We start from the raw sequence: 21,591 nt of genomic DNA, 5'->3' as shown, positions 1-21,591 counted from the left end.
TTGCCTTGGGTAGTGTGGTCATTTTAATGCCACTGATTCTTCCAATCTAGACCACTGATTTTCAACATTTGTTTTCCAATCTATGGATAAAGTATAAATGTCCCCCTCAATTCTGCTTTTAGCAGGGTCCTTAAATTCTGGTATATTACAATTGAATATTTTTCCCAATTTCCAGATGGTTTCTATTCTAGCCTATGTTTTATATAAAAGTGTTTCTTAATTACCAGACATTGGGGGATTTCTTGTTATTTTACGGGTGGCTCCAGTCCGACTCCCCTGCAGTTGGAGACCAGTGCGCAGGAGGTGAGTGACCTCGTCCAGGCCCGAGTCACGGCACAGCGCTCTGCTGCTGCGCGCGGCAGGCGCTCGGTGTGTGGGGTTCTGTGTGCGCCAGTTACGGCAGGTCTGTCGTGCATGTTCAGATCTTAAGCACCGGGATTTCTTCTGTCTCTACAGAGAGGTGTGATGGTGTCTGTCTCCAGCTGTGAGCAGATTTGCTTATTTCTCAGTTTCGTCTATTCAGCTCTTACTTTGAACCTGTTTTCTGGTGCATAAGTATTTAGGACTGTTAAAAAAATACAATTAACCCTTTTTTCCTTGTGCAATGTCCTTTCAGCAACACTTACTGCTTCACAGTGCTGCTTCTGATGCTGGTGGAAGTACGCCTTCTTTTGGTTAGCATTTGTGTGAGTGACTCTGTCCACCTTTCCTCTTCCCTCTGTGTCTCTGTGACTGCAGCGAGGCTCTGGCGGTTACGGAGCAGTCTGGTTCCGTGTCCAGTCTGCCGCCCTCACCTTTGACCTGGAGGGTGCGATCCCCTTGCTTGCGGGGCAGTTGCTGGTGCTGCCAAGCTCAGCCTGCCGTTCTGCGGTCCGCCTTCCTTTGCCTCCGTCTGTCGTTTGTCTTTATGTTCACTTGGGAGGGGCAGCGAATTCTAGTTTGGTAGTTCTTTCTGTTTCCTGGCTGCTTTTAAGATGTTTCCTTCGGCTTTCAGCAGTTCGATTATGTGTGTTTTTGTTTTTAATTCTACTTTGGGTCACTGGACTTGTTACGTATGTGGATTGATGTCCTGACACATTTTGGAAGATTCTCAGCTACCTCTCTTCGCACGTAACCTTTGCCCCACCCTCCCTCTTCCTCCCCTCGGTGATGCAACTGCCACGTAGGCCTTCTGACCGTCCCTCAGGTCTTTGTGCTGCTCTCGCGTTCTTCTCATTTTGCTTCACCGTGGACACTTTCATTACCCTCTGCTGGGGTGTCCAGGCTACTGTTGCTCCTAGCTACCAAGTTCATTACAGATAATGTATTTTTCAGTGCTAGAATGTCTAGATACAGACGTTCCACCTCTGCTGAAATTCTCCGTTAAGACATCTGTTTTGTCCTTCATTTTCTCTGCTGTCGTGAATGTATGAATTCTCTGATAATCTCAGCTCTGAAGTGGAAGCATGTGGATCCATTTCCATTTCCCCTCTCACTCTGTAGTCTGGGTGCAGGCCACTGCCATGAGCGCGAGTCGAGGCTGGTACTGCTGCCATCTCTCTCCAGGGGCCGTCACGTGTTCCTTTCCGCAGGGAGACAGTCGCCATGGCTCACTGTGACCCGACCCGGCCGCAGGTCCTGGGACTGGGACGCAGCTGTCTCTGGGGCTGTTCTGTAACCGCGCTGTCTTGCTGCCAAGGCTGTGCTTCTGCTCATGCCCACCCTCCGCAGCTGGCCCAGCTGTGCCCTGGGCCAGCACCACCTGTCCTGTCCTCCTGAGGAGGCAGCCTTGAACCACAGTGGCCCCCAGGACAGGCTGCTCTTGGGGCTGCACTAGAAGGCCTGGCCACCTGCCCCTCGGCCCCTCTCCCAGGGCCGGCCTGCAACATGGCAGGCCTCAGGGCCTGAGGGCCAGAGCTCGGGGCACAACCTGGGCCCCTGCTGTGTGCCTCTTGCAGCCCCAGCTCCAGAGGGCAGAGCCCAAGATCCCAGCACAGTTCAGTGCAGTGAGGGTCCCCCACTGCTGGAGAGCAGTAGCACAACAGGAGGCCCTGAGGTTTCACGTGGAGGGTCCCTATGGCGGGGTGGGTGGGGGTAGGAGCCGTGCGTGATCTGGAGGCCTTGAAGCTGAGACAGCTCCTCCCACAGGCCCCCAGCCCAGCCAGGCCCTCTAACTGGGGGGGGGGGGGAAACAGCTGCAGAGAGAAGGGCCAGGTGTCCAGCTCCAGGGGCCCCCCTGCCGGCTCCGACGGGAAGCAGCACGTAGGGCAGGATGGTGTGTTTCTTTCCTTTATTTAAAAAAACATTTTGGGGTGCGGTGTGAGGACACACCTTCCATGGCTTCGGGGAAGACACAGGTTCCAGGTGGAGACACTAGGATAGGAAGGGGGCAGTACCTGGGGGCCAGGGAGGGGCTGGCCCTCCAGCACCTCTGTGCAGAGCGCTCTGGAGGCTTGGGAGGCAGGGGCAGGGCTGCAGGATGCACGGGCGGGCAGGCCGGCTGGGACTATGCCCTCCCGGCTGACCTGCAGTATCGCCCCTCCCAGGCAGGCAGGGTTTGCCACCCTGTCCTCATCTGCAAGGACTGGGAAGGACCATCCAGAGAGGCTGGACAGGGATGGCCCTTTGCTGGGTCCACTGGGTAGGCCTGGGCCTGGCAGGAAGCCGGCCTGCGGGACCTCGGGAGAGCTCAAGCCTGCATCTAAGGGGCGGGTCAGGGTGGCCTGAGCATCCCCGGTGAACCAAACAGGATGTGAGCCCCACCCCACTACACAAGGGGCCCCGCATGAGGTCTCCTAGCAGAGAAACGGGCATCCCGGACGCACCACCATGTGCAGCTGAAACACACACGGGGCGACACCCTACACAAATCCTGCGGTCAGGCAGCTGGGCAGGCAACCCCCGTCTCAGGGCGAGGTCAGGCCAGCCCCGCCCCCGCGAGTCCTGAGGGACTGTCCCCCACCACCCCGGCCACCTCCCGGCTCCCTGGAGCAGGCGGCCAGCTGGCTGCCCCGCGGTGGAGTGCGAAGATGCCTCCTGGTGCCTGGGAACGTGGCAGGGGTGCCCGGCAGCGGGGCGGGGCCTAGCGCGGCCTGGGATGGGATGGCCTACTTGTGCTGGGTGACATCGGGGCTGTGGCGTCCCCGGGCCGTGCGGGGCCCAGCGGCCTAGGTGTAGAAGATGACCTCGGGGATCTGGCCGTCCTCCACTGATGTGCCGTTGTTGTTCCCGGCCGCGTAGCAGAAGGTGAAGCATGTCTTGGCCCCCGTCGTGGGCGACTCGTGGGTCACCTTGCGCAGGCCCTTGGTGCCATAGTGGGAGTCCGGGCCCTGCGTGGGGTGCGGGGGGACCCCAGCAGGTCAGGGAGGAGGTCCAGGACCCCAGCTGGACAGGGCAGCAGGCCCTGTGGCTGCAACCCTCCCAGCCCCATCACGGTGGGGGGGGGAGTGGACTGGCAGTCAGGGTCAGAGGTCAGGGTGGGGGTCCTGGCTCAGGTTTGGGGGTCGGAGTCAGTCTGTGGTTCGTGGTTGGGGTCCTGGGCTGGTTTCAGGGATCGGGGCCAGGTTCTGGGTAGGGGTCAGTCAGGGTCCTGGTTGGGGGAGCGCGTCAGGCCCACCTTGAGCGTGGCACAGGCCGTGTAGTTGACGTTGGGCAGCACCTCCACCGGCTCCTTGAACATGACTCGGAAGGTGCTGGCCGAGCCGTCACAGCTGAAGCCCGTGTCGTTCTGGCCCAGGACCGTGTTGCTGTCCGTGTGGATAATCTGCGGGGCAGGAGCCGGACACAGCTCACCCCGGGCGCTCCTGCCCCGCCCCCCACAGGACCCGGGGAAGGCGGACCGAGGGCTGAGCCCCAGCCCTAGGCCAGCGGTGTGGGGTCCAGCTCGTGACCCTCAAGGAGGAGGCCAGTGGGGGATGGGGAGGCATCGTCCTGGGTCCCGTGGACCCCGGAACATTCATTCTACCTTGTGGGAGACACGGGATAGACCCCTGACAAGGAAGGAGGGGTAAGGATACGGAGCTGGGGAGGGTTGGGAAGACATTCGGCCTTCGGGCGAGGTGGGGGGTGGGGAGGGAGGCGGCGGCGGAGGGATATGGGGGGGCTGGGGGCGGGGCGGGGCGGCACCTGGATGTTGACTTGGTAATCTGTGGGCCCGTGGATGGAGCCGTAGAGTCCGAAGCCAACCACGAAGATGCGCTTGTTGACGGAGAACCTGACTCGGTCAGAGGAGGAAGATGCTGAACTACCTGGACCATCCCTGCGGGAAGGCAGCCCGGCCCTCCCCTCCCAGCCGGAGGCCCGCAGAAGCCCTTCCCAGAGCGCCCACCTGATGCGGTCGCTGGTGCCGCTGTAGCCCCAGCGGCTCTCCACCTGCTGGAAGCGGTTGATGCTGCACTCCTTCCCGCGGAGGCAGCAGCGCGGCCGGTCGATGAAGTCCACGCGCGGCTTGGGGTTGACCGTGAAGTGCAGGAAGAGGCTGACCACCTCGCGGTCCACGAGGATGCCCGACTGCGCGGGCCCTGCGGGCACAGGGGGCGGGTTGGGAAGGCCTGGGCGGACCCCCAGGCGCGCCGAAGACCGGCGTCTGGGCTCCTCGGCCTTTCAGAGCAGAGGTCGAGCCTCTGGAAAACAGCACGGGAACAAGCAGCCCCCGCGGGGGGACGATGCCCTTCTGCTCGCCTTCGGGGAGGGGCCTGACGCAGACCCGGAGCCAGTGCTCTGATTCGCTGGCTAATTGGGCAGAACCCCCCAGTCTCCACCTGGGACCGCCGACGGTCCACAGAGCACATGCTGCCCTGCTCGTCCACCGGGGCACCTACAGCGACAGGGAGGTGCTGCCCCCAGACAGGGGACCCGAGGTGCAGTGACGAGACGGCGAAGGGAGGCCACGGGGGGGGGGGCCTTACACGCCCCCTGCCCGCCCCCCAACCCCCACCCCCGCGCCCCAGGACAGCCCGGGCGCCCGCCAGGCCTCCAGGACCCGGTCCTCACTTGACAGGAATCACTCATTCACCAGCTTTGAGCTCACTTCTGCCGCAGGGCGGCCACAGCTCACAGCCCCCGCACCCCACACGCACGGATCTTAGCAACGGGAGCGAGGTTTCCGTGGAGCACGTGAATAAGTGAGATACAAAACTGAATCCAGACATGAACCACTTTTTTAATCTCCGTATGGAAAATGCAGAAGGGAAACTCCATCAGACCTCAGCCGGGACGCGCTCAGCCGCACGAGTCTTCCGGCAAGTTTTTTTTTCAAACTTCTACTTTCTTGTATTTTCAAGTTAAACAGAACAAGCAGGAGAATCCTCTAGGACACACTGAGTGACAGCTGAAGCCCCGTGGGCACCGCCGCAGAGGGACAAGGCCACAGGCCCAGCTCATGCCGAAGGACAGACACACACATCCCAGGCGCCGGCAAGCTGGGGGTGGTTGGTGGCTATTCGGCCTGGGGGGCCCTCGGTAGGCGTGGTGAGATGGCCACGGGTGGGGGGATGGCACTCCAGGAGGTGGTAGTGTCACAGGGGCCTGAGACCCCAGGGGCTCTGGTGGCCAGGTGGGCCGAGGGACTGTGAGGAGAGCGGTTTTGGGGGGGCAAGCAGGGCTGGAGAGAGAGGGGCCCAGCAAGGCTCCTGCAGGCTCACGTAGCCTGCCCTGGGGTTCTCACCTGGGGGCACTGGGAAATGTCTGGGGACGTCTGTGGTTGTCGTGACAGGGGCTTCTGGCATCGAGCAGGTGGGGACTGGGAGGCTGCTCCACACCCCCCCAGGACGTCCCACAGAGGAGGACCTGGCCCCACGTCTGCAGCCCCCGCTGTGCCCCCAGGCCTGGTACTAGGGAGGCGCCAAGGCTCTGCCAGATGAGTGACTCCCAGAGCACAGAGATGACCTCAGCACTGACGTAACACTGCGACCGCCAGCTAAAACGCAGGACACCTGGTGAAGTCTGAATTTCAGATCTGTAGGATAAATGTCTGCCAGCTGCGCATGGGAGATACACTAAAACCTCGTTTCTTTGCTGTTGTCACTCAATCTGGCGACCCTAAGCCCAGGTGGGAGCAGGAGCAGCACGGACCCAGGAGAGACAGAGCAGCTGCGGGGCTGCATCATGGAGCCCCATCCAGAAACTTCCAGGCCAGTTTGGCTCCAGGACCACGGTCGGCACCAGCCATGAGACTGACACAAAAGGCAGGCCTAGCCCCAGTGGGTCCCAGGTTGGCCACAGCCAGGACAGGAGCATTCCCATGGGGTGGGAGGCAGGGTCAGGGCCACCCGGACCTGGGCCCGAGCCCCCAAGGCCCTGCAGCAGTGGCCCCCTCAGCTCCAGGCACTTCCAGCCCTTCACGGGGCTTGTCAAGGACGATGACGCCAGAGCCTGGCCCCCAGGAAGTGCACCCAAGACAAGGACCCCCCCCGGGCCCTGCACATTCACGCACGTGCCTGGATACACGAGACGCGGGGGGAAAGGAAGGCGGGGACCTGGGAGGGTCAGCGTCTGTGGGTGACTCCAGCGTGACACTCTCGAGCCCGGGCAACCTCTCCCCTGGACACGGCAAGTGTGTTGTCGGCACAAAGAAGCTGGCGGGGCTCTTGAGGTGGATGCAGCCGGCCCTGACCCACTGTGGCCGGGCCAAGGGACACGTGACTGAGTCACACTGGGGGTCCCTGGGGGTCTTGCTCCTCCAGAGCAGCAGCTCGGCACCCCTGACCGTTACCTGCAGCGAACTCCTCGATGGTCATCAGTGGGAAGCGGATGAGGGCCAGTGCCTTGCCCAGCACCTTCCGCTTGTTCTCGGGCGTCACCTGCAGCTGCTGCCTCTGACACTCGGCCTCCGACCAGCGCACGACGGCGTTGAACAGGCGCACCTCCCGGATGCCCAGGGTGTCCCGCTCCAGCACGGCCACCAGCGTGTCTGCAGGGAGGGGCCAGCAGCTGTGTGGGCCCAGCACTCTGGCCTCCGCTCGGCCCAGGGAATAGGCTGGGCCAAACAGAAGGCGGAACTCAGGCTGGCAGGGCCCCTGCAGGACGAGCCGGCCACCCCGGCCCGGCAGCCTTACCCAGGTCAATGTCCGTGAAGCCCTCTGCCGAGATGGCGTCGGCCGTGTTCTTGTCGATGTTCTCCAGGCACAGGCTGGCAAGCTGTGGCTCGTCGAAGAGTCTCGCCTGTCGAGGGAGAGCATGTCAGCACCGGCCCTAGGCAGACGCTGGCTTCAGACTGGTTCTGGCTTTCAAGTTGGGGGTGGGGGTGGGGGTGCTGGCACAGGTGTCAGCCGAGGCGCCAGCGGATTTTCTCCCTTATGGTTCACAGTAACCCACTGTGGTCAGGCAGGAGCCCCGGGGAGAGGGCCAAGAACCACCCGCAGGACACGCAGTGCTGTGCCTCTGACGGTCCGGGAACTCGCACAGGGGACAAGCAGGGCCAGGGAGGGAGAAGATTCTGGTTCCATGTACCCGAGGAAGCTGTGGGGCAGCTCCACCCCCACCCCCTGGGGCGACTAGGAGGCCTGGACACCTCTCATAGCGGCAGCTCTCAGCAAATGGCCAAGAGTGGTTCCCGCATGACTGGCCTGGCTCTGACCCTTCACAGCGACTCAGTCAGAGCTAAGGCCCAGATACCGGACCACTCGGGGCTGCCCTGTCCCTGCGACTCTGCACCTGGCCTCCCGGCACCCCGCCACAGCCAGTGGGACCCTATCAGCAGGGAAAGGGGCCCCCTCTGAGAAACCTAATAACGCAATGTCTTTCTCCCCACACCTGACCCCCGCAAAAAGGCACCAAAACGCCAACTGAAAACTTTTAGCCAAATTAGTGTAGCGAGGCCCGCCAACAATCCGCACTGAACGAAACCCAGCTAGAAAGTCACCATGTGCCACCAGGGGAGGGGCTGGGGTCAGGGTTAGCCAGGTGAGCGAGACACTCACCCGGGGGCAAGATTTACCAGGGAGCCCCAAACTCAGATCCACCCGGATGCGTCCTCCCCCAGCCAGGTCTGGCGTCCTCGCCCGCACACCGGCGCACCTGGGCCCTCGCTTAGACTTAGCATCTGCGCGTGGCCGGCTCTGCGCCCTCGCCCCGCCCCGCACCTGCGTCAGCAGCATGAACGCATTGTCCGCCCGCAGGTTCTTCTTCAGAAATTCCACGCAGTGGGCCTCGAGCGCGGGCACCGCGTACTTCTTGGCGGTGTACAGCGTGGTCATGACCGTCTCGGGCCCGATCTGAACCTCGTCGGAGTACAGAAACCTGGCGGCGGACGGGGTGTGAGGACAGCCGCCCAGCCCCCACCCACCGGCCCAGAACAAGCATCAGTTGCCCTCTGACCTGCAGACAGGACCCCGCAAAGGCTGTTACCCGGGAAAAGCTGCGAGGCTCAGCAGATTCACGATGCCAGCACCGGGAATCGTGTCTGCACAGCAGGCAGGCCTCTGTCCCGCGGGATGGCCCCGCGCATGGCCCTGGGGCGAGGCCCCTGGCTCCTCCGTGGGCACCACGGGATTTGCCCTGGGAGGCAGAGAGGCTTCCACAGCCCCTGACTCGGCCGTCAGGCTGACTGCCACGCTCGACCACTTCAGGGATGAAGTGCCACCCGCCATCAGCCTGACGCTACATGTGGGTCAGAAGTCCAGGGTAGATCACAAAACCAGCGGAAGAATCGTGAGGCCTGGAGAAGCCGGAACTCTGGCCACACTGGTGGCAGTGCCTCAAAGGCAGCTGGGGGCTCCCAGCCCCGTGCCCCTCCCACACACACCTGGTGCCCAGGAGAAAGGAGGCCATGCCGGTTCACAGCAGTACAACCCATGCAAAACGACCAGAGTGTCCCACCCGGGGTTTGGAGGAGCCCAAAGAGCAAATTCCTGGAAGGGGTCCCCTCTCCTGGGACTCAGCTCCCCTGAGAACGCACCAGCAGCCGGCGGCATAGCAGCAGCTGGTGTCCTGCGGGGTCAGGGACAGAGAATGACCACTAAGTCTGCAGTGCCGAGGAGACCCTGTAACGGGGAAGCCCAGGACGCCTGCAGACGGGGTGGGGGAGACCCTCACACCAACAGAGACAGTGTCACCCTCTCAGGAGGGCAGCCACGGTCGTCAAAGCCCAGAGAGAGAGATGAAAACAGAGACAGGGAGAGAGACAGACAAGGAGACACAGGGACAGCACAGCCTTCCACCCTAGGTCCCACCAAGGTCAGTCTAAGGCAGGGTCTGGCTCACTGCAACCTGTCACCTGTTTTTGGTTTGGATTTTTTTTTTTGCATGACTTTCAAATTTTTCAGGTTTAAAAAATTATTGTAAAATACGCGTAACATAAACCTTCCCATCTTAACCATTTCTAAGTGCACAGCTCAGCAGCATTAAGTGCATTCACACTGTTGTGCCACCATCCCCACCACCGTCTCCAGAGCTTCCTCATCTTCCCAAACTGCAGCTCTGTCCCCACGAAACACTCACTCCCCAGCCCCTCCCCCAGCCCTGGCCCCACCGTCCTACTTCCTGTCTCTGTGGATGTGCCTCCTCCAGGGACCTCCCGTGAGTGGAATCACACAGTGTGTGTCCTTCTGGGTCTGGTTCTCTCCCTGAGCGTCATGTTCTCCGGGTTCATCCACGTGGTAGCAGGTGCCGGAATCTCCTTCCTTTGTAAGGCTGAGTAACATACTCCACTGTGCTCCACATTTTGTTCGTCTATCATCTGTTCACGGACACTTGGGGTGTCCCCACCTTGTGCTGCTGTGAACACAGGTGTGCAAATGTCTCTTCAAGTCCCTGGTTTCCCTTCTCAGGATGCACCGAGGAGTGGCACTGCTGGAGCACCTGGTGATTCTATGTTGAGTTTTTTGAGGACCCTGTGGACTTTGCACAGCGGCTGCCTCATTTCATGTTCCCACCGGAAGTGCACAAGGGTCCCCATTTCTCCACATCCTGGAGACAACTCTTGTTACTTTCTGGGTTTTTTGTTTTCTAAAAATAGCCATCCTGGAGGGTATGAAGCTTCTCTCACTGGTTCTGTCACCTGTTTTGTAAATAAAGCTTTCTCGGCACACAGCCTTGCCCACGGTTTGGAAATCCTTGGAGGTTGCTCTGGCAGTGGGAGGGGGAGGGGCGTGGAGACAAGAGCCCCCAACCCTGCAGGCAGCCTGCTGCCCCTGGTCTGAGGGGACCTTCTGAAAAGTTGCAAAAAGACAGAGGATCAGCCCACAGGCGTCAAGGATGTCACATGGAGGTGACTGGAACCAATTCACACCCAGCGGGGGGCTGTGAGCACCAGACAGGGAAAGGAGACAGGACACTGCGGGGGGGGGGCACACTATGTAAACCGGACAGGGGCCTCGCAGGCCAGCCGAGGCCCCGCTGCGTTGTCCCCGAGATGAGGGACACACGCCCACTGCATTTTGTTCCCTACGCTTCTCAGTACTCTCTCTTTGTGAGCCAATACCATTTCTATAATCTGAAGGGGAAAAAATTAACTCGACGATTAAAAAGCTACTTGCACTGCTGGGATAACCCTTAAAGTTACCCAATCTACGCCAGCGCCTCGGAGAAGAAAGGGGCCTGGCGGGGCGGGGCGGGGCGCCGGCCTGGGCCCCGCCCCCGCCCCGCCCCCGCGCGAGGCCCCGCCCCGCGCCCACTGCGCTGTCCTACAGCGCTCGGGATACGAGACCTGCAACTCAAAACAGTACATAGATGGAATTTTAAATTCTTACATTAGGTTACTCCTTGCAAAACTCCACTGACCACAAAGGATGAAAGCTGAGGGGCCTACACGCGCTCCCACGGGGCCGGACCCTGAGAGCACGGTGCTCAGGGAGACAAGCAGACACAGGACACACAGCGTGTGAGTCCACGGACGTGAGGCGTCCAGAGCAGGCCAGTCCCCAGACCCGGGGAGGGGCTCCTGGCTGTCAGGGGCTGGGGGAGGAGGGGGTGTGACTGCTCATGGGGATGGGGTTTCTTTTGAGGGCACGTTCTGGAATTGGGCAGAGGAATTGGGCACAACTCCGAATGTACTAAATGCCACTGAACCGTACACTTTAAGTGGGTGAGCTGTGTGATATGTGGTATGTGAATTACATCTTGATATAAAAAACACAAAAACAGATGTGGGGCAGGGACCTCCAGAGCCCAACCCCTCACTGGGGAGGCGAGTTCTAGGAACCTCTAGAAAGCTGGGGGCTCTGGATGCCACATCACCAGGGGTCTGTATTTTTCAAACATCAGGCTATCGGTCCCGCACCCGCGCAGCAAGGACCTGGGGAGTCTTACTTGAGCAGGGCCAGGAAGGCAGCGGGCTCCACGTCGGGCAGCTCGATCTCAGTGGACGTGGTGGCCATTCCCCCGTTGAACATGGCGTCGAAGACAGCGCTGCCCACGGCCAGCACGAACCTGTGTGTCATAGAAGCCCCTGGTCACCTGCCGGTGGCCCACCAGTCCCTCTTCCCCGAGCCCGGTGGGGTGGGGGCTGTCGGGGACCCCAGGGTGTGTCAGGGAGGGTCCCCGCAGCTGTGGCTCCCCTGCCAGCACCGCAGTGGACGCTGTACCCAGAGCAGCCTGCAGTGGATGATTCCGGAAGGAAGGCGCCAAGGAGCAAGAAGGCGGTGGAGGTGGGTCAACGGCTACAGAGGCCAGAGAAGCAGAAGCACTTCCCTGGGACAGAGGGCTTAGGGCTCTGCCAGCTCCCACCGCACCTGCGCTCTGGCTGGTGCCCGCTCCCCCTTCACTCCTCCCTCCCTCATTCACTCCCCCATCCCTCCCTCATTCACTCCCCACCTCATTCACTCATTCACACCCCCTCCCTCCCTCATTCACTCCCCCTCCCTCATTCACTCTCCCCTCCCATTCACTCCCTCCCTCACTCCCTCGCCTGCTCTGCACACAGCTCCCCTGTGCTCGGGCCAAAGCATGGGAACCCTGGCCTTGTTGCAGGGAGGCGGCCACTGGTCCAGCGCACAGACAGCCTGACAGTGGAGTAGAAAGGACGACACAGGGCCGTGACAGAGCAAGGGTCAGGGAAGGCCTGGTGGGGACATGGGAGCCGGGCTGAGTCCGCAGGGAAGGGCGTCAAGGCCAGGGGAGCGTTAGGAGGCGAGTGGCCTCACGGAGGCCACTGGGGTCTGCCCTTCATGACATGCCCACTCTGTGCTGCCCACCCAGGGTCCCCAGGGCCTGCCCCCAGACAGCGTCCCCCCAGAGGCAAAGTCGGCCTGGGGCCCAGCTCAATGGCTGCCCCTGCAAAGCCCCTGTCCTCTGGGTCTGCAAGGCCCCTGCATCACAGCCCCTCCCAGGGTCCCGACTGTGACACAGGCAGGGCTCTGAGCCACCACCCTGACTTGGAAACCTCTGGAACTGGCAGATGGGGCAGAGCCAGCCCCTCAGCCCACTTCCTGGCCTCTGCCCAGTGCTGGGGCAACCTTCCCAGCCCCCAGTGAGCAGTGCCCTCTTCTCCCCAAGAACCCTCTCTCCGCCACCTCCCACCTCCTTCTCCATGGTGGGACGTGTGCCTCCAGGCCCTGCCAGGCCCTTGTCTCGTCCCCAATCCGGCCCAGGGCTCAAAAGCACCCCGAGGGCCAGACCCAAGCCAGGGCCAGGTGGGAAACTGAGTGACATGGGGTGAGCAGTGTCCCGAGCATCACGTCCACCTGGAGTGTCACAGTGGGACTGCATTTGGAAGTCGGGTCTGTGCAGGTGACACCAGCTAGGATGAGATCGCCCTGGCCCAGGCTGGGCCCCAGCACAGTGGCTTATAAGGGAACTTTAGACCCAGGCCCAGGGAGACCGGAGCAAGGTGGCCATGAGCCCAGGATGCCCGGAGCCCCTTGAAGCTGCAAGGGGCAGGAAGGACGCTCCCCTGGGGCCCCCGGAGGGAACCTGGCCCTGCCACCCCTGGCTCTTGGACTTCGGATTCCAGAACCAAGGGGGGCCTTGGGGTCTTGCCCACCCGTCCGTCGGTGGTGCTCTGCTGCGGCCGCTGCAGGATGCTCCCCCCCGCACAGCTCATAGCCCCACCGCATCCTCGGAGGCCGGGTCCCGGCCCAGAGCTGCGCTCCCGCATGTGCTGAACAAAGAAAGTAGCTTCCTGTCCTCCTCTCTGCCTGGATCTCACACGGCAGCTTGACCTTCTGTGGGGAAAACCTTCCCCAAAGGTTCCCTGGCAGGAAGAGTCGCCCAGCTGGGCCTGGTGTGTCTGTGTGGAGCCAGGATGCCAGATGGTCACACACCCCCAGGGCCCTCGGCGGGTGTGGTGACAGCCCCAGGACCGGCAAGGCCCGGGTCCGAGGGGCTCGTCTGATCAAACGCACGCTTCCTCCACCCACAGCCCTGCTTGCCCGGACCCTTGGCCACCAAGCCCGTCCCCGCAGGGCCTCTTCTATCCATCCTCAAAACCGTGTAAACACAGCAAGTGAAAACCACAGCAAGGCACCACCAGGACCGCCAGCCGGAGTAAGAAACACAAGCAATGGCAAGAGTCACTGGGGCTGCGGAGAAATCGGGGCCCTCGTGCACGGCTCGTGGGCACGTAAGGCACGTGGCCGCGGTGCAAGCCAGGCTGGGGCTGAACACGAGTGGCCACCTGGCCCAGAAGCGTGTGCCCAAGGGAGATGCACTCACGTCCACACAAACCCTTGCACCAGTGCTCCCGGCAGCACGGCCCACAGGTGGCCGGAGGCAGAAGCAACCCAGCATCCACTGACAGACAATGGACACACACAGTGCAGTCCCTCTGTGCAAGGAATGCCGATCAGCTTCAACAGGAGGAGATGCTGATGCAGGCTACCACGTGGACGGCCCTGAGGACAAGAAGCTCGGGGAGAACCAGACACACGGCGCAGATACGGCCTGATCCCACTCACAGGAGGTCCCTGGGGGAGTCACAGCCACAGAGACAGGAAGTAGCCGGTGGGACCAGGGCAGGGAGGGGGAGGCGGTGTTTCCTGGGGACAGAGCTGCAGTTTGGGAAGATGAGGAAGCTCTGGAGACGGTGGTGGGGAGGGTCGCACAACAGTGTGCACGTGCTTAACGCCGCTGAGCTGTGCTCTTACACATGGTTCAGATGGTGCATCTATGGTCTGCGTGTTTCACCACAATTAAAAAAAATGTTCAGTTAAATACTACCCTGAAGGGGAGGAGAAGAAAAGACCAGCTACGTAGCCTTGGGAAGCAGGTTACAGGCCAGAAGAACTGCACCCAAAGTCTGTGCTTCACTCGGGAAGAGCACTCTTCACGGGTGAGGGTTACTCTACGCACTTGGTCTGCGCCACCAAGCAGAAGTGTGGAGAGTAAGAGCCGGGGCTCTCATCAAGGGAGAACAGAGTTACAAATTAGGGGAGGGGAGGGGAGGCTGGAATGAGCTCTGCAGGGCTGAATCGGAATCAGAGGACTCAGGATGATCTCACGGCTTTCAGTGGGTGCATGGATGGAAGGGTGGATGGAGAGAGACCGAAGTGAACAGGGGGATGTGTGTGTCAGTACACTTCCTCGCTCCGTCTGCTCAGACCGTCTCTAACCATCAACACCCCAGCAGCCCTGGGCACACTCAGAATGCACACCTTGGCTGCTAAATACCACCTTCCACTAAAAGGACCCAGGCTCCTTCCAGGGCTGGGGCTGGGCAGGGGAGGTGCCACAAAGAGCCTGGAGGATCTTGTGGGGCCAGGAAGTAAAGCAATGCTCCCAACACGAGGGGGAGATGCTGAAGGGAAGAGACACAGAAGCCAGCTGTTCGGACTCCCGACAGCCAGACCTGGGACCACAGGAGCAGCCAAATGACATTCCTACCAGATGGTGACCCACACAGTAACACAGACATCCACGAGCCGGTGAGGATGGAGTATGTAACTCGAGGAATGTGTTAGGGCTAAGGAACAGCTCTTCCTTTTAGAATTCCAGTTAGCAAACGCAGGAGTTACAGAAACAGGCACCATACGGCGGACGCCAGCGTAAATGACCCTCTCCAGCAAGAGCCACCAGCCCACGGTGCTGCACCAGCGCACAAAGTAGGAGGAAAGCGGGGGGTCTGTACAGTCCCAGAGTACCCTCGGGGAGGGTGACATCCAGGGAGGAACTTACCCCAAGGCCAAGACTCACGCCACCGGAGATGGGACAGAGGGACATCAGAGGCTCCTGACACAACACACGGAGAAGGACACACACCAACGTGTGACATCCAGACACACAGAGGGATGAAGGCAGAAGACAGGGAAAGCCGGAGACCGCCGGAGAGCCGAGTGCCTGCCCTCACAGCAGACAAAGCAGACAGGGAGGCGAGGAGCCTCCCTGGAGAACGGACGTTTCTTGTGAATGGAGGGTCAGGACACTGGCAACAGGTAACAACGCAAATGAACACGAAACAGGGTCCCCAGGTACACAAAGCAGAAACAGGACAAAGGGACAATCTACCCATTATCACTGGAGGTTCCGATGCCTCAGTCTCCAAAACTGACAGAACAACCTAGCACCACCGGCCGGGACACGAGCCTGAGGCCGCACGGCCAGCCCAGCGCTGCGGGACCTCCGCCGACGGGGCGGGAGGCAGGCTCCCCTCGAGCACGCCGGCCCATTCTCAGGGGCACGCCAGCCCAAGGCCACACCCAGACACGTGGAAGCCCTGAGAGCAGCCACACACGGAGGAGTTCAACTCTGCACCAACAACAGAAAGACATCGGAGGCGTCCCCAAGTATCTGGAAACGGACCAACCCTTCTAAGCAGCCTTCGAGTCAGAGAAGGAACACAAGGGGACCTAGACAGGCTCTTGAACGGACTAAAAATGCAAACACGGCTCATCAGAGTGTCAGGGGTGCAGCCGCAACAGGGCTCCGAGGCGCACGGCACACACGCATCAGTATAGACCTGCAGTCCACGCGGTGCGCTCCCGCCTCAAGGACCTGGAGAATGAAGCGCAAGTCCGACCCAAAGCACGAAAGGAGCAACAGACGTGCGAGCAGGAATCTCTGAAACCGGGGGTGGGAAAACAGAGCCAGACCCACGAAGCCGAAAGGTTGCTCTCTTGGGGGGAAGTCAACCATGGCGAGAACTTTGGAGAGACTGACCAAGAAGAGGGAGAGACACAGGTTACCAAAATCACGGCTGAAAGGCCCTGAAGTGCTCGAAGACACGCACTGTCAGAACTCACGGAGGGGGGAAGCCTAAGCAAACGGGTAACAAGTAAGTGAAGCAGGCATGGAACCCCCCACGGCAGGGAGGGTGGAGCGCGTGTGCAAGGCCCTGGGTTCAATCCCAGTAAACAAATAACCCTAGCTCCCCCTCCCCCAAAAAAGTCTTCCCACAAGGAAAAGACGATTCCCAGGGGAACGCTGCCAAGCACGCCCGAAGAGGTGACACCAACGCTGCACAAACTCGTCCCGAGAGGAGAGGCGGGGACGCTTCCCAGCTCACCTCTGAGGCCGAAGACACCGTGCAGGCCGGGGCACCGCGAGGAGGCCACCTGGGAGCACAGCTTGGCAGTTTCTTAAAATGTCACATACAAGTGTCACCCTGTAATTCCAACATCCAAGCCCTGAGTATCTGCCCAAGAGAGGGAGTGACGCCTCCACACACAGGTTTCCACACGGCCGTTCACGGCCGCATCGCTCCCCGTCGGGAAAAGCTGGGAACAACCCGGACGCCCCCAACGGGGGACTGGACCAGCTGCGGTCCACCCATGCAGTGGAGTTCAGCAGTGACTTCCTTTAGCAAGAAACAGAAACATGCTGCTGATGCAAAGTCGTGGATGGGCCTCAAAAACAGGACACTAAGTGAAAGAAGCCAGACCAAAGCCCACAGATTCCATCACTCCCGTAGGAAATTTCTTAAAACAGCGTAACTAGAGAGACAGAAAACAGATCACCGATTGCCCGGGCTTCGGGCTGGGAGGAGGGCTGGCGCAAGTGGAGACAGGGGCCTTTTGGGGTGACGGCAGCTCCCCCAAGCTAGGCGCCACCGGGTGTCCCACCAGTGCAGAGATTCTCCACGCAGCCCACTGTCAATCAAACAAACCGGACTCCAGCCAAAGCTCTCGGTAGCACCCCCCACCCAGACTTCCGGACGCTCTCAGAGAACAAGGGATGGAAAGGAACTTGTTCTCTTGTTAAAGAGCGTTTGTCAGAGACCAGCGTCACTGCCCACATTTAACTGCAAACAACATCTCTGACACGGAGCAGTGCCTGGACGGTCGGAAATGCAGCCGGAACAGAGAACAACACGAGGCGGAAACACGAGTGGGAAAGAGAAACTGACTGCCCATGCCGCGATTCTCTCGTCTGAAATTCTAAGACTGCCCCGTCCGGCGTCGCTGCTGCTAGCCACACAGGGCTTATGTAAGTCTAAATTAAAATTAAGTGAGATAGAAGATTCAGTTCCTCGGTTGCGAGAGCCTCACTTCAAGTGCTCAACAGCCACGTGTGACTGTGGCCAGGCCCAGAGAGCACAAAGCTAGAACCTTCCCGTCATTACAGAAAAGCCTACTGGACAGCGCCAGACCACAGAAACAGCTGAAAAATTACCAACATGAAGATGGCTACAGAAGAACTCGTTCACATCAGATAAAGATACACATGCAAGAAGTCTATCGCTCCCCAGAAAGAGCCAGCTAGAAAAAAAAAGTAACAGAAATTACTCACAACAGAGGAAAAAAACAAAAAGTAACTAAGCAAAAACTTCGCAGTGAACACGCACAAGCTACTTGAGAAATTACGCCACTTTCCTAAGGACACGCAAACACGCCCTGGATACACGGAAAGAGACGTGTTCCCAGACAGACTTCATATTCTAAACGATCAGCTCCCCCAAACCTTGGGAAGACCAGTCCAGCCAGGAATCAGTAAGGGGAGACCTGGCCAATCACAGCCCTTGGACCAAATCTGGCCCACCACTTGTTTTTGTAAATAAAGTTTTATTGGCATGCAGACACGCCCACGCGTGTATGTGTTGCTCCATTTGTGCTGCTCTGGCCAGTTAAGCAGCTGGGGCAGAGGCCGCGTGGCCGGCTGAAAGTCTTTACTCTCCGGCACTTTACACAAATTCGCTGGTGCTGCACTGGAAGGTATGGTCCACAAGGACAAAGAGATGTTTTCTGGCAGCACCATTTCAATGACTGTTGGAGGAAAGGAGGGACGGATGGATGGGTGATTGATTCTTGAAGAGCTAAGTGTGTGAGACTAGCTGAAAAAGTCCTGACAAGGAGTAAGACTGGGAAGAACACCCTCAGCAATTCTCGAAACACACCACAGCCACAGCCATCAGAAGCCGTGTTACTGGGCTAAGCTAGCACAAGGACGTGGATGAAGGACAAGGGACCCCAGACACTTGTGGAGGCTGCTCCACTTCCTGGACTTCTCTGCCAGGCTGAGCTTTTCCTGACGAATGTTTTCGATGCTAGTATCGTAGGGCCGCCAGCAGGACACACGGCGCTTCCCTGAAGGTGCTCAGCATTCCCTCCAAGGGGGCCCGTGAGTGCACATGCTGGACTCGGCCAGGTCGCGGGACAAGGCTTTCCTGAGCGCCTGCTGTGCGCCAGATCTTCTCCGGGGCCGGGGGCTGCAAAGTTAATCGGCGGGTGGGGGGGGGCTCCGAGTGAGGCCTGAGCTTGCCCAGACCCAGGCCAGCCCCTGCCACTGTCACAAATGCCAGGCCAGACCCCGGCCCTCTGATGCCCCACGCCCCCGGTCATCATGCACCCAGAGTCATGACCACTCTGAGCCTCACCCAAGACCACCTCCCACCTGGGTCCTGGGAGAGGGTGGGTCCAGACCCCACGGCCTTCTCTGCTTTTTAAACTGTGTCCTCAGGCTCCTCCCATGACTGTCTGGAAGACTGGCAGGTGTCCTGCAGGATGTCCCCAAGCTGGGTTTATCTGTTATTTTCTCCAATAATGGAGAATGGTGCACTGGTTTCCTGGGGCTGCTCTGCCAAATTCCTGCAAACTGGGTGACTTGAAACAACAGGAATTTATCCTCTCACGTTGTGGGAGGCCACACGTCCAAGGTCAGGATGTCACAGGGCTGTGCTCCCCGCAGAGGCTCCCGGGGAGGGTCCTCCCCCCTCTTCCAGCTCCTGGGGGCCCCAGGCCTCCCTTGGCTTATGGCTGCGTCCCTCCAGTTTCTGCCTCTGTCATCAGTGGCTTCTCCTGTATCTCATAAGGAGACTTGTCACTGGATTTAGGGCTCACTGAGAAAACTGAGGATGGTCTCTTTCTGAAACTCTTATTCACATCTGCAAAGACTTTTTTCCAAATTAGGTCCCATTCCCCAGTTCTGGGTGTCAGGACGTGGAGAGGCCTTCTTGGGGGCTACCATTCAACCCACTACACTGGGGTTACGGGTTTGGGGCGAACACACTAAGGTGCGGTGTCCTTCTCATCACTTCCACCGGCGGGGCCCTGACACCCCCCAGGACATCACCCTGAGGCTGCCGTCGACCACCTAGCTAAGGTGGCATCTGCTAGGTTTCCTTCCCCAACATCAGGTTCCAGTCTACTCCTTACACGCAAGTTCCCCACATCCAGGCCACCCAGGAGGGAGCTGGGAATTCGGTCCAGCCAGGCAGAATGAGACACATCATTAGGAATTCTCCCATAAGGAAGTTCCGTCCCCTCCCCACTCCCGTACGTGTTTTATCAGCGAGGCTGAGGGATGTTTATGCTCTGGGTTCTGTCCCCAGCTTTGTTTTAACACAGCCCGTCTATGGGACAAGCCCCGGGCCACTGGGATAAGCGGTTCGTTGGGTCACTGGATTCCATCCTCCCAGCCGCCTGGGGGAGGTGGTGTCTGAGTGGTCGGTCCTGAGTCACCGCAGAGAAACTGAGGCACCTCAGAGCCCAGGGTCACCCACTGGGCAGTCAGCTACCTGACCTCTGCAGGCAAAACCTCAACAACACGTATGAAATAACCACCCAAAGGCTGAAAAGAAGACAATGAACTAGAACCTCTGACGGGGAGGTCCACAGAGCAGGAATATGGGACAAGAAAGACACAGGGCGGCCCATCAACCAGCAGCCTGCTCCCGGCAGGAGGCCCTGGGGACCCAGTCGCAGGCCTGGGACCTTCCTCGGACAGGAATCCAGACCAAGCTGTACATAAATAACCAAGAAAGGCCAGAACGAAGCCTCTTGAAGGCACAAGTTAAAGGCTACATGTCCGAAAGGTGGGGAGGACGCTCACTGCAGGCTGAGGGACACTCCAGGCAGACTGACAAGAACCCCCCACCAGCCCCCTCCCTTGACAGAACCTTCCCCAGCACCCCCAGCGAGCAGGGTCAGAGGGACCAGCAGTGGGCACGGTGGGGTCTGACAGCCCCACCCCACCCGGGAGTCTGGAGGCTGCACCCTGGAGACTAGCAGAGGGATGGGGCCCGGACCAAGAACACCCTTCTTTGAAGAGGAGCTGGGGGGTCAGGGAGGGGGGATGTAACAGAGCTTGGGGGGTCACTGGGGGTTCTGGGTTCACAAGGTGGGAGTCAGGTGGGGCTCTGGGGGTCACAGTCCCAGAAAGATGGGGCACTCGAGGGAGGAGGGCACTGGGGCAGGATGGCAGAGCCCAGGGTGGAGGAAGCGGAGGGAGACAGCAGTGTCTGGGGGTCCTGTGGCTGGCCAGACTGAACTTTGCAGGGCCTGGAGAGCCCAGCAGGGCTGGAGGGGTCACAGGGATGCTGGAGGTGGAAGGTCACTGGGTTCAGGAGATCCTGGCCAAGGTGGCAGGGTCAGGGGTCACAGAGCCAGGGGTCTCCAATGGGGGCGAAGGGGTAGGGGGTGCAGGACCAGGATTTGGCTAATATCTGGGGTACCAGGTGGATGGGAACCTGGCAGGGTCGCAAGGCCCAGGGCTGGTGGGGCCCCGGGATGGTGGGTCCTGAGAAAAGCAGGGTCCCAGGGACAGCGGGTCCCAGGTCCAGGGGATGGCGTGCCCGGGGGTGGCAGGGTCCCGGGGAGGTCCCAGGTCCGGGGATGGCGGCTCCCGGGTCCCGGGACGGCGGCCCACCTGTGCGCCGGGATGCGCTGCGCGCCGAGCCCCTTGCCCACCAGGAAGTGCACGTCGCAGAGCACCTCGTTGTTGAAGAGGAAGGCGAAGCGCTCCTTCACCGTGGGCTTGGTGGCCTGCCAGTTGTAGACCGGCTCGCGCAGCAGCGCCGCCGCCCCCGGCTCCTCGGCCGCCCGCTCTCCGCCCGCCGCGGCCTGCGCGCCCGGCCCGGACACCGGCGGGGGCGGCCCGGGGGCGGCGGGGGCCGGCGCGGCGGCGGCGGCCGCGTTGCCGGGGGCCGGGGCGGCGTTGGCGCTGGGCCCGGGGCCGCCCCCCGCGCCCGGGCCGACCCCCGGCGGGCAAGACGCGCGCCCGCCGCTCCCACCCGCCGCCATCTTGTCGGTGCGGCGCCCGGCGGGGCGGGGCGGCGGGGGGCGGGGCGGGCGGGCGGGGGAGGAGGGAGGGGCGGGGCGGGGCGGGGGCGAGCGGCTGGAGGCCCGGTGCCTCGGACCCTGGGCCCCGCCTCCAGACCCCCGGCCTCAGACAGGGGCCCCGCGTGCTAGATCTCGTACTTCAGACCCGGGGCCCAGACCCCGGACTCCAGATCCTTTACCTCGGATCCTGGACCCTGGATTCTAGATCTCTCACTTCAGACCCCGGACCCCGGGTTCTCGGTCCTTT

The 21,591-nt window shown here is 60.7% G+C and overlaps 1 protein-coding gene across 2 annotated transcripts; it reads right to left on the bottom strand.

Moving 5' to 3' along the window:
• Nucleotides 1-2,252: 2,252 nt before the first annotated feature.
• BTBD2 (BTB domain containing 2) lies at nt 2,253-21,320 on the bottom strand. Of its 2 annotated transcripts, none has more exons than XM_072948066.1 (9): nt 20,932-21,320; nt 11,227-11,346; nt 8,061-8,217; nt 7,035-7,140; nt 6,692-6,955; nt 4,307-4,499; nt 4,105-4,192; nt 3,596-3,742; nt 2,253-3,308 (listed from the first exon to the last, which is right to left on the bottom strand). In XM_072948066.1, the coding sequence occupies exons 1-9, from the start codon at nt 21,303-21,305 to the stop codon at nt 3,147-3,149; spliced, it is 1,611 nt and encodes a 536-aa protein (XP_072804167.1). In that variant the 5' UTR covers nt 21,306-21,320; the 3' UTR covers nt 2,253-3,146. The 2 variants fall into 2 exon arrangements, with proteins under 2 accessions (XP_072804167.1, XP_031529775.2); XM_031673915.2 differs by having other exon boundaries at nt 6,692-6,889.
• Between the last annotated feature and the right edge of the window lie 271 nt (nt 21,321-21,591).

The sequence above is a fragment of the Vicugna pacos genome, chromosome 22, assembly GCF_048564905.1.
Source record: "Vicugna pacos chromosome 22, VicPac4, whole genome shotgun sequence".
Classification (NCBI taxonomy): Eukaryota; Metazoa; Chordata; class Mammalia; order Artiodactyla; family Camelidae; genus Vicugna; species Vicugna pacos.
The sequence above is the reverse complement of the archived record's forward strand: the minus strand, read 5'-3'. Positions and strand labels throughout refer to the sequence as shown.

Excerpts from the sequence above, each read along its gene's own strand:
- BTBD2 (XM_072948066.1), bottom strand. The coding sequence starts at position 21,305 with ATGGCGGCGGGTGGGAGCGGCGGGCGCGCGTCTTGCCCGCCGGGGGTC. Across the intron at positions 11,347-20,931 it reads CAGCGCATCCCGGCGCACAG|GTTCGTGCTGGCCGTGGGCA; the intron begins GTGGGCCGCCGT and ends TATGACACACAG. Across the intron at positions 8,218-11,226 it reads GCCTTCCTGGCCCTGCTCAA|GTTTCTGTACTCCGACGAGG; the intron begins GTAAGACTCCCC and ends GTCCGCCGCCAG.